Consider the following 12,844-nt stretch of genomic DNA (forward strand, 5'->3'; position numbering starts at 1 on the left):
CCTTTCGCAGAATATCTGTCTGTCCCTGATGTTTTTCCTGGAGAGAAGAGGCTTTGCTGCCCTTCTTGACACCAAGCCATCCTCCAAAAGTCTTCGCCTCACGGTGGGTGCAGATGCACTCACACCTACCTGCTGCCATTCCTGAGCAAGCTCTGCACTGGTGGTGCCCCGATCCCGCAGCTAAACTCAACTTTAAATGACGGTCCTGGCGCTTGCTGGACTTTTTTGGCCGCCCTGAAGCCTTCTTCACAACAATTGAACCTCTCTCCTTGAAGTTCTTGATGATCCGATAAATGGTTGAGTTAGGTGCAATCTTACTAGCAGAAATATCCTTGCCTGTGAAGCCCTTTTTGTGCAAAGCAATGATGACGGCATGAGTTTCCTTGCAGGTAACCATGGTTAACAGAGGAAGAACAATGATTTCAAGCACCACCCTCCTTTTAATGCTTCTAGTCTGTTATTCTAACTCAATCAGCATGACAGAGTGATCTCCAGCCTTGTCCTCGTCAACACTCTCACCTGTGTTAACGAGAGAATCACTGACATGATGGCAGCTGGTCCTTTTGTGGCAGGGCTAAAATGCAGTGGAAATGTTTTTTGGGGGGGATTACGTTCATTTTCATGGCAAAGAGGGACTTTGCAATTAATTGCAATTTATCTGATCACTCTCCATGACATTCTGGAGTATATGCAAATTACCATCATCAAAACTTAGGCAGCAGACATTGTGAAAATTAGTATTTGTGTCATTCGCAAAACTTTTGACCACGACTGTATATCGTACCAGTCAATGGTTTGGACACACCTACTCATTCAAGGGTTTTTCTTTATTTTTACTATTTTCTACATTACAGAATAATAGTGAAGACATCAAAACTATGAAATAACACATATGGAATCATGTAGTAACCAAAAAAGTGTTCAACAAATCAAAATATTTTTTTTATTTGAGATTCTTCAAATTAGCCACCCTTGCCTTGATGACAGCTTTGCACACTCCACAATGCATCTTCTAAATGTAATTTCCCAATGTTCGCAGAAAATGAACTATATAGTAGTAGTAGTAGTACATAGTAGTCGACAACACATCTTTGATTGAATACTGGGATTTCTTTGTACTTCTTAAACCTACTAGGGTTATGTGCAATGACAATGTAAAACTATGTTGAGTCTTGCAAATGTGCAATATTTCATCTTGAAAAGTTGCAGAATGACAAGCTAATGATTCTGATTTTGCGATTATTTAATTTCTGTGATGTTCAATAATTATAAATACTACAGTACAGTAGACGCTCCTTTCTGGAGCGGATTTACACACAAGGGTTTGTTAGCACATCGGATCTGGGCCTGTATTCATAAAGGACACACCTACTCATTCAAGGGTTTTTCTTTATTTTTACTATTTTTTACATTGTAAAATAATAGTGAAGACATCAAAACTATGAAAAAACACATATGGAATAATGTAGTAACCAAAAAAACAAATCAAATAGCCCTTACACAGCCTGGAGGTGTGTTGGGTCATTGTCCTGTTGAAAAACAAATGATAGTCCCACTAAGCCCAAACCAGATGGGATGGCGTATCGCTGCAGCATGCTGTGGTAGCCATGCTGGTTAAGTGTGCCTTGAATTCTAAATCAATCACAGACAGTGTCACCAGCAAAGCACCCCCACACCATATAATCTCCTCCTCCATGCTTTACGGTGGGAACTACACATGCAGAGATCATCCGTTCACCCACACCGCGTCTCACGAAGCCACAGCGGTTGGAACCAAACATCTCCAATTTGTACTCCAGACCAAAGGACACATTTCCACCGGTCTAATGTCCATTGCTCGTTTTTCTTGGCCCAAGCAGGTCTTCTTCTTATTGGTGTCCTTTAGTAGTGGTTTCTTTGCAGCAATTTGACCATGAAGGCCTGATTCACACAGTCCCCTCTGAACAGTTGATGTTGAGTTGTGTTTGTGGCTTGAACTCCGTGAAGCATTTATTTGGGCTGCAATTTCTGAGGCTGGTAACTCTAATGAACTTATCCTCTGCAGCAGAGGTAACTCTGGGTCTTCCATTCCTGTGGCGGTCCTCATGAGAGCCAGTTTCATCATAGCGCTTGATGGTTTTTGCGACTGCACCTGAAGAAACATTCAAAGCTCTTGAAATTTACCGGATCGACTGATCTTCATGTCTTAAAGTAATGATGGACTGTCGTTTGTCTTTGCTTATTTGAGCTGTTCTTGCCATAATATGGACTTGGTCTTTTACCAAATAGGGCTATCTTCTGTATACCACCCCTACCTTGCCACAACACAACTAATTGGCTCAAATGCATTAAGAAGGAAATACATTCCACAAATTAACTTTTAAGAAGGCACACCTGTTAATTAAAATGCATTCCAGGTGACTACCTCATGAAGCTGGTTGAGAGAATGCCAAGAGTGTGCAAAGCTGTCATCAATGCAAAAGGTGGCTATTTGAAGCATCTCAAATATAAAATATATTTTGATTGGTTTAACACTTTTTTGGTTACTACATGATTCCATATGTGTTATTTCATAGTTTTGATGTCTTCACTATTATTCTACAATGTAAAAAATAGTACAAATAAAGAAAAACCCTTGAATGAGTAGGCGTGTCTAAACTTTTGACTGGTAGAGTATATATATAAAAAAATATATAAAATTTTTAAAAGTAACAAAATAACAATGAGGCTATATACAGGGGGTACCGGTACCGAGTCAATGTGCGGGGGTACAGGTTAGTCGAGGTAATTTGTACATGTAGGTAGGGGTAAAGTGACTATGCATAGATAATAAACAGCGAGAAGCAGCAGTGTAAAAACAAAGGTGGCCATTTAATTAATTGTTCAGCAGTCTTATGGCTTGGGGGTAGAAGCTGTTAAGGAGCCTTTTGGACCTAGACTTGGCACTCCGGTACAGCTTGCCGTGCGGTAGCAGAGAGAACAGTCTATAACTGAGGGCATTCCACTGACACCGCCTGGTATAGAGGTCCTGGATGGCAGGAAGCTTGGCCCCTGTGACGTACTGGGCTGTACGCACTACACTCTGTAGCGCCTTAAGGTCGGACGCCGAGCAGTTGCCATACCAGGCGGTGTTGCAACCGGTCAAGATGTTCTCGATGGTGCAGCTGTATAACTTTTTGAGGATCTGGGGACCCATGCCAAATCTCCTGAGGGGCAATAAAATGCAAATTAATTACTTAAAAATCATACAAATGTGATTTTCTGGATTTTTGTTTCACATTCCGTCTCTCACAGTTGAAGTGTACCTATGATAAAAATTACAGACCTCTACATGCTTTGTAAGTAGGAAAACCTGCAAAATCGGCAGTGTATCAAATACTTGTTCTCCCCACTGTATGTACGGTCACTGTGGGGGGGGGACGTCGTTGACGCACTTATTGATGAAGCCGGTGACTGAAGTGGTTATACTCCTCAATGCCGTTGGATGAATCCCGGGAACATATTCCAGTCTGTGCTAGCAAAACAGTCCTCTAGCGTAGCATCCGCGTCATCTGACAACTTCTGTATTGAGCGAGTCATTGGTGCGTCCTGCATTAGTTTTCGATTGTAAGCAGGAATTAGGTCGATAGAATTATGGTCAGATTTTCCAAATGATGGGCGAGGGAGAGCTTTGTACGTGTCTCTGTGTGTGAAGTAAAGGTGGTCTAGTTTTTTCCCAGTGACATGCTAGTAGAAATTAGGTAAAACGGATTCAAGTTTGCCTGCATTAAAGTCCCCGGCCACTAGGAGCGGTGCTTCTGGACAAGCATTTTCTTGTTTGCTTATGTCCTTATACAGCTCGTTGAGTGCGGTGTTAGTGCCAGCATCGGCTTGTGGTGGTAAATAGACAGCTACGAAACATATAGATGAAAACTCTCTTGGTAAATAGTGTGGTCTACAGCTTATCATGATACTCTACCTCAGGCGAGCAAAACCTTGAGACTTCCTTAATAATAGATATCGTGCACCAGCTGTTGTTTACAAATATACACAGACCGCCACCCCTTGTCTTACCGGAGGCGGCTGTTCTATCCTGCCAATGCAGTGTATAACCTGCCAGCTGTTTGTTATCCATGTCGTCGTTCAGCCACGACTCGGTGAAACACAAGATATTACAGTTTTTAATGTCCCGTTGGTAGGATATTTGTGATTGTAGCTCGTCTATTTTGTTATCCAATGATTGTACGAGCTCTTCCAGATGCTCTTTTCAGTCATAAGACGGTAGCAGCAACATTATGTACAAAATAAGTTACAAACAACGCGAAAAAACACACAAAATAGCACAATTGGTTAGGAGCCCGTAAAACGGCAGCCATCCCTTTTCTTTTTTTTGTATGTTTTATACTTTATTACTCAAACTTGGGTTATGAATAAAATCAATATTGCTAGAAATTTGCATTACATTACTTTCCAAGGACAATACACATTTAATCCTCCCAAAAATATTGCATTATTAGACAGCAGTATAGCATGATAAATACAAAACAAGATGAACCTTAAATAAAAATGAAACATGTTAAAATATTAAATCACATGGTTCCATAGGATAGGTGAAAAGGCAGCTACCAGCTTTTTAAGTCAAAGTTAATGTGCCAAAGGTAGGTACATATCGTCACTGTCTGAGAACCTCATCTCCTAAACAAACTTTTCAGGAAATTCAAAAAATTCAAAAAAATTCCCATTAATGAACATACAATTATGAAAACTTCAGAAGCTATTTTGAATAGCTTCTTGGTCCGAGTCATGAAATGTTGAGAGTACATTGAGAGTTTCAATACATGTAAAAAAAAAAAAAAAAAAAATTATTGACTTACGAGGTTATCAGACAGCAACATATTTGTCCTTTCTGTAACCTCAGATTCATAATTGCCATTATTACTAGACAATGGAAGAGTTGATGCTGAAAGTGCATAAATGTAAAACATTTTGGACACCAGACCTGCTTTGGCATGGCTTATGTTCCCGACAGATGAAAGATAGGAGACTGTCTCAAGAGGTGGAAGTAGTCTGATCTAGATTAGATTCAGTATCGGCGTGTGGGAAAATGGGTTGTGTTTTTCCCCTTATTCAAAAATTATATAACGATTTAAAAAAAATTGGGTTGAGGTAAAAGATCACATCGAACAGTACTTACTGACAGGTTAAGTCTGGAAACAAACCTAAAATGAAACATTTCCTAAATAATAAAAGTGCAATAAAAATCCAAAACAAATTAGCTGTATCTACTGTAAATAGACTAAATGTAAAAATATGCATAGAAATGAAAAGGGTCTAAGTAGGGTGAAATGATAAAGGCCTACTCTTAAAGGAATTACTCAGTTGACACAAAAGGCAACGTTAGCCATTTGCTTAGACAATGGTTTCCAAGGTAACTGTGCAGCAAGGCGGAGCCATGCCCATAAGGCTTTATGGTGCTAAATTAATCAATCTTATTGGTAGATCATGAAGGAGGCCACAATCTATACAAAAGGTGTTGTTTTTGCAGCAACTCAAGCAGTCGATCACTGAGCGAGCTTGTTGTTTTACACAGTACGATCTTGAGTGAAACCGGATCGATCTCCATGTCTCAGTGTGATGCAGCATAAAAGGCTTGTCAGCAAACAGGTACAGGAAATGCATACAGAACTGAAATAAAATCGCCCATAATCCACAGGTTTACGTTGGTTTTGTTAATCCCAAAGTCCAGTTATTAATGTATTAAAATATCCATTAGGGGGGGAAAAGCATTGGAAACACTCATTAGCGCAGTTGCCGGTCGCGGTTAAATTTGGCTGAAAAGATAATCAACTACCACACCACCAAGCTTGTTGCCATCCCTTGGAAGGGAATTTCTCCCCGGGACTCCATAGGCTTGGTGTAACACAGCAGTGTGTGTGTCGGGAAGACTAGGAAGACATTCACTGTTTGGAAAGGAAAGGCGCAGCCCCGAAGGGGTCCAGCTCCACTGGCTGTGACGGCTGCTGTTGAGGCCCAGGGTGGACCACCAGTTCTGTGAAGGGTACCGCCCCAAAGTCATCCATGATGTTCCCGTCCCCAAGCGCATCGTGGAGGGAGCTAGTCCGAGGCCTGCCATTGGCCGAACCCATGTCTGCTTTGCCATCCCCCAGAAGACCTTGGTACTGGCCCTGGTTAAGTCGGCTGCCATCCTGAGGACCAAAGGGATTGGCTCCGAAGGGGTCCAAGATTGGGTCGACCTCACTGGGAAGGCTAGGCAGGGAAGTCCCTTTGTCTTTGCCGGTGTCGGCCATCGTTACACTGCCGACGCTGATGTTCTCCTTGGAGTCTGAGGTGCTGAGGAACTCGTTGGAGCTCTGAGAGTCCCTCCTGCCAACCTTCTTGTGACGGCGGACACGCTCCGGCGTACGGAAGCTGGGCTTGTTGCTCCTGCGGCCGCCGGTGGGCGTGCTGTGGTGGCGCTTGCCATTGCTGCCACCGCCGGTGCCGGCAGAGAGCTTCCTCTGCCGTGAAGACAGCTTCTGGAGGCTGCGCTGCTTCAGCCTCTGCTGCTCGGGGCTGGGAGAATCCTCGAAGGCCGGACGGAAGATGTCCTCGGCGCTCCTGGAGGTGGATGGTGGCGTGGGGCCGGGCTGGAAGGGGGAGAAGCCGAACGGGTCGATGATTTCAGGGGACACCGGCAGAGTCCGACCCATAGAGAAGAAGTCGCTGCTTCCGGTCTTGCCAGATTTGGAGAGGTTCCGGCTGAACGGAGCCTTAGTAAAGACGTCTAACTCTTCCATGGCCTGGTCGGGCTGGTTGACTATGGCCTCCTGGCTCGCCTGCCTGAAGGGAGCCGCGGAGAAGATGTCTGCGCTTTCTGCCGGGGCTGCCGCTGGAGGAAAGAAGGGCACAGCACCAAACACATCCGTACCAAACACGTCCACAATGCCACCGACATTAGGGGGCAGTCTAACAGCCACCACACCTGGCGACTCGGGAGGCGTTATCGTGATTAGAGTGTCTTCTGACTCCACTCTCGGACTTCCCTCATGGGTGGCAGTAGCCGCATCTGCCGCCACTCCTCCTTTTAGCCTCCTAGTACGTCCTCCCTTAAACTTCCTGGGTTCATAGTCCGAGTCAGAGCTGTGTTTGTCGTACTCTTCCTCAGCCTCTGAGTCCATCAGCAGAGGCCTATGTCCCAGCATCTCTGTTTCCTCCACATCTTCCAGTTCGTTGAAGAACTCTCTGTGCTCGTTGTTCAGACCTTCGTCCTTCTCCGGCTCATCTTCCTCCTCGCTGCTCTTAGGGGAAGGAGGATCTGACTCAAAGTCGCTGTCTGATTCATCTCCCCCTGGTTTGCGAGTCGTTTGTGAACCGCCGGCAGGAGAGTTTCTCCTCCTACTTGGTTTGTGCTCCTTTGCCACCGGAGGTTGCAGCTCTTCCTCAAGGGCTGGCTGGCCCACAGGTACGAGGGCAGCGACTGGGATACTGAGCTCTTCAATAGGCTGATCTGTCATCCTCACACTAGAACCTGTTGGTTTGACAAGAGAATGTTGTTACTAAATTAAATTATATAATTACTGGTACAAAGACGACTTGCAAAAGTATTCATCCCCCCTTGGCGTTTTTCCTATTTTGTTGCATTACAACCTGTAAATTAAATTGATTTTTATTTGGATTTCATGTAATGGACATACACGAAATAGTCCAAATTGGAGGCCCCTTACACTTCAGTGTTGTGATGCAAAAATTCTAGCAAAATGTATAGCGCATAGAATTCAAAAGGTATTGTTGGACATTATTCATTCTAATCAGACATTTTTTTTTTTTTACATGGACGATGCATTGGAGATAATATAAGGGAAGTTCTGGAAACAATAGAACATTATGAAACATCTGGGAAACCAGGCCTGCTATTCATAGCAGACTTCGAAAAGGCATTTGATAAAGTACGACTGGGGTTTATATATTAACGCCTGGAGCATTTCAATTTTGGAGAATCTCTTATAAAATGGGTTAACATCATGTATTGTAACCCAAGGTGTAAAATAGTAAATAATGTATATTTCTACGAAAGTTTTAAACTGTCACAAGGAGTGAAACAAGGTTCTCCACTATCGGCATATCTATTTATTATGGCCATCAAAATGTTAGCTATTAAAAATCAGATCCAACAATAATATCAAGGGATTAGAAATCCAGGGCTTAAAAACAAAGGTGTCATTGTACACTGATGATTCATGTTTTATTTTAAATCCACAACTAGAATCCCTCCACAGCCTCATAGAGGATCTAGATACCTTTCCTAACCTCTCTGGATTACAACCAAATTATGATAAATGTACTATATTACGTATTGATCACTAAAAAAATACAATTTTTACATTACCATGTAGTTTACCAATAAAATGGTCTGATGGTGATGTGGATATACTCAGAATACATATCCCAAAGGAAATAAATTATCTTACTCCAATACATTTTAATAGAAAGTTAACAAAAATAGATAAGATCTTGCTACCATGGAAAGGTAAATCCCTGTCAATTTGTGGAAAAATCACCCTGATAAACTCTTTAGTATCATCCCAGTTTACCTATTTGCTTATGGTCTTGCCTACGCCTAGCGAACAGTTTTTTAAATTAAACGGGCCTATTTACATAATGAATATGAATTTGGAGGACAGAAATTATTAAATATTAAAGCGTTAGACCTATCACTAAAAGCTTCAGTCATACAAAAGTTATACTTAAATCCAAACTGGTTCTATAGCAAATTAGTAAGATTGTCTCACCCAATGTTCAAGAAAGGCCTTTTTCCCTTTATTCAGATTACAACCTCTCACTTTCAGTTATTTGAAAAGGAAATCTCCCAAATATCACTTTTTCTAAAACAAGCCATAGAAAGTTGGTTGCAATTTCAATTTAATCCTCCAGAAACTACAGAACAAATAACGCAACAAATAGTGGTTAAACAAAAATATACTAATTTAAAAATTTAACATTGAAAAAATGCTTAAAAAAGGTATAATCTTCGTAAATGATATCATAGGTAGGACTAGTGGAGTTATGTCGCACATGCAGCTAACAAAAACATATGGAAATGTCTGCTCTACCCAAAATTACAACCAAATAATTGCAGCATTACCGCAAAAATGGAAGAGGAAAGTGGAAGGGGGAAAAAGTAAGGAACTTGTCTGTCGGCCCTGCATAATTGGTTAAAGAAAATTGTGATAAATAAAAAAGTATACCAATTTCATTTAAGGACCAAAGGATTGACAGCCGTCCCATATAGATTGCAAAATAGTTGGGAAGAGATTTTTTACGTACCGATTCCATGACATAGTGTTTATGAACTGATACGCAAAACGACGCCGGATTCAAAACTTCGAATTTTTCAATTTAAATTATTATACAAAATTCTTGCTACCAATAGAATGTTATTTATATGGGGGATACAATCTTCCCAGCTATGCAGATTTTGCTGCGAAGAGACAGAATCATTAGAACATTTGTTTTGGTACTGTCCATTTGTAGCTTGTTTTTGGACACAGGTCCAGGAATGGCTAAAGGATTGCAATATTTACCTGGAGCTAACCCTGCAGATAGTATTACTGGGTGATCTGAAAAGTCATAGTCAATCGATCAATAATATAATAATACTTTTAGCAAAAATGTTTATTTTCAATTTACAATCTGTAGAAACAATGAGAATAGAAGGGTTCAGAACTTTTGTAAAACATCACAGTACAGTTGAAAAATATATGGCAAATAGAAATCCAATATGGATGGTGTTAAGAGATAGATGGGAGGTGTTGAATGGAGCTGAAGGATGGGACTAATAACAACTAGATAACTAATGTAAAGCATACTGTGTCCATAATAAGTATATAGGTTATAGGTTCAAATAAACCTACCATTAAAATTATAGACTGATCATTTCTTTGTCAGTGGGCAAACGTACAAAATCAGCAGGGGATCAAATACTTTTTTCCCTCACTGTATAGTGTATCTTAAATAACTAATCTAGATTATTTGTTAGAATGGCTCATAACCAATTCACATTTACAGAGCAGGAAGTGCCTCCCGAGTGGCGCAGTGGTCTAAGGCTGTGCCACTAGAGATCCTGGTTCGAATCCAGGATCTGTCGTAGCCGGCCGCGACCGGGAGACCCATGGGGCACAATTGGCCCAGCGTCGTCCAGGGTAGGGGAGGGAATGGCCGGCAGGGATGTAGCTCAGTTGATAGAGCATGGCGTTTGCAACGCCAGGGTTGTGGGTTCAATTCCCACGGGGGGGCCAGTATGAAAAATAAAATAATGTATGCACTCACTAACTGTAAGTCGCTCATGGATAAGAGCGTCTGCTAAATGACTAAAATGTAAATATGTCAACATAGGTAGGGATCTGACCGCTGCCACCAAACGTAGCTGTCCAAGTAGCTAATAAGAGAAATACCGTACCAGTTACGAGATACATTCACATCAAATACTCTTATCATTATAATAGGAGAAACATCTTGCAACATTCTAACGATCATTATTAAGAGTTATTTTAGTTACACTATTCTTGTAATATTACATTTTGAGGGGTGGACGGTAGTCTAGTCTGTAGTAAAGTCCAACCCAAACAATAAAACATTTGAGGCAAATCTCCTTAATAATATAATAATAATATGCCATTTAGCAGATGCTTTTATCCAAAGCGACTTACAGTCATGCGTGCATATATTTTTTTTTGTGTATGGGTGGTCCCGGGGATCGAACCCACTACCCTGGCGTTACAAGCGCCGTGCTCTACCAGCTGAGCTACAGAGGACCTTAACAGGGCTTTTTGAGACTTAAGGCCACTGAAAAATATATCAATATGCTAGTTTCAAAATGAGTTTAATAAGATAAATAGATTTACAAAATGTCAGCAAATGGCTAAACGGTCACACATTTAGACGTTTTCACTGCTGGTTTGTGACTAAACGATAAATGGCATATTATTATCCACTACTTCCCCATCCTCTTCATTAGCAAGACACACTAACTGTTCTGTTCTCCGAAGTCTAACTTGCTAATAATGACCATTGAGATCCTCTATATTGTTGCACCAAAAGACTGCAGTTCCGCACCAAGGGCCTGTATTCACAAAGCGTCTAACAGCAGAGGCCTTTCAGATCATAATGAATAATCCTTTATCGTTGGGTGCTGCTCCTCAGATTTCACAACCTCTTGGGTTTAGGGTCTCCAGAACAGTGGAGTTGGGGGTTTAAGTATTGGTGTTTGGCACCCCTGGTTTAGGGTCTCCAGAACAGTGGAGTTGGGGGTTTAAGTATTGGTGTTTGGCACCCCTGGTTTAGGGTCTCCAGAACAGTGGAGTTGGGGGTTTAAGTATTGGTGTTTGGCACCCCTGGTTTAGGGTCTCCAGAACAGTGGAGTTGGGGGTTTAAGTATTGGTGTTTGGCACCCCTGGTTTAGGGTCTCCAGAACAGTGGAGTTGGGGGTTTAAGTATTGGTGTTTGGCACCCCTGGTTTAGGGTCTCCAGAACAGTGGAGTTGGGGGTTTAAGTATTGGTGTTTGGCACCCCTGGTTTAGGGTCTCCAGAACAGTGGAGTTGGGGGTTTAAGTATTGGTGTTTGGCACCCCTGGTTTAGGGTCTCCAGAACAGTGGAGTTGGGGGTTTAAGTATTGGTGTTTGGCACCCCTGGTTTAGGGTCTCCAGAACAGTGGAGTTGGGGGTTTAAGTATTGGTGTTTGGCACCCCTGGTTTAGGGTCTCCAGAACAGTGGAGTTGGGGGTTTAAGTATTGGTGTTTGGCACCCCTGGTTTAGGGTCTCCAGAACAGTGGAGTTGGGGGTTTAAGTATTGGTGTTTGGCACCCCTGGTTTAGGGTCTCCAGAACAGTGGAGTTGGGGGTTTAAGTATTGGTGTTTGGCACCCCTGGTTTAGGGTCTCCAGAACAGTGGAGTTGGGGGTTTAAGTATTGGTGTTTGGCACCCCTGGTTTAGGGTCTCCAGAACAGTGGAGTTGGGGGTTTAAGTATTGGTGTTTGGCACCCCTGGTTTAGGGTCTCCAGAACAGTGGAGTTGGGGGTTTAAGTATTGGTGTTTGGCACCCCTGGTTTAGGGTCTCCAGAACAGTGGAGTTGGGGGTTTAAGTATTGGTGTTTGGCACCCCTGGTTTAGGGTCTCCAGAACAGTGGAGTTGGGGGTTTAAGTATTGGTGTTTGGCACCCCTGGTTTAGGGTCTCCAGAACAGTGGAGTTGGGGGTTTAAGTATTGGTGTTTGGCACCCCTGGTTTAGGGTCTCCAGAACAGTGGAGTTGGGGGTTTAAGTATTGGTGTTTGGCACCCCTGGTTTAGGGTCTCCAGAACAGTGGAGTTGGGGGTTTAAGTATTGGTGTTTGGCACCCCTGGTTTAGGGTCTCCAGAACAGTGGAGTTGGGGGTTTAAGTATTGGTGTTTGGCACCCCTGGTTTAGGGTCTCCAGAACAGTGGAGTTGGGGGTTTAAGTATTGGTGTTTGGCACCCCTGGTTTAGGGTCTCCAGAACAGTGGAGTTGGGGGTTTAAGTATTGGTGTTTGGCACCCCTGGTTTAGGGTCTCCAGAACAGTGGAGTTGGGGGTTTAAGTATTGGTGTTTGGCACCCCTGGTTTAGGGTCTCCAGAACAGTGGAGTTGGGGGTTTAAGTATAAGGGAAGGAAGACAGAAAAGGGTGGTTCCATACTACAGTTCTGGGTCCTGTTGGAGCGGGGCGAGACAGGAAGGGGACTTGCCTGCGCTGGCCAGGAAGGGGGAGGAGCCAAACAGGTCTTCGGGGAGGAGGGGCTTGGCGGCGGGGGTGATTGGCTGCAGCGGTCGGTCTTCCTCCTGGCTAGTGGTTCTCTCCACAGGTTTACCTGTTAG

General features: G+C 42.8%; 1 protein-coding gene across 1 annotated transcript in view; it reads right to left on the reverse strand.

Annotated features, from left to right (window-relative positions):
* Positions 1 to 4,365: 4,365 nt before the first annotated feature.
* The window catches only part of LOC311125754 (BMP-2-inducible protein kinase-like), a 66,231-nt gene continuing 57,752 nt past the window's right edge, over positions 4,366 to 12,844 (reverse strand). The window contains exons 15-16 of the mRNA XM_084199781.1: positions 12,669 to 12,837; positions 4,366 to 7,479 (exon numbers count right to left, since the gene is read on the reverse strand). Coding sequence (XP_084055907.1) covers positions 5,916 to 7,479; positions 12,669 to 12,837 — 1,733 coding nt within the window. The 3' untranslated portion in view covers positions 4,366 to 5,915. The remainder of the gene's footprint in view (positions 7,480 to 12,668; positions 12,838 to 12,844) is intronic.

Source organism: Coregonus lavaretus, assembly GCF_964263955.1.
Source record: "Coregonus lavaretus genome assembly, contig: HAP1_SCAFFOLD_1244, whole genome shotgun sequence".
In the NCBI taxonomy this organism is placed as follows: Eukaryota; Metazoa; Chordata; class Actinopteri; order Salmoniformes; family Salmonidae; genus Coregonus; species Coregonus lavaretus.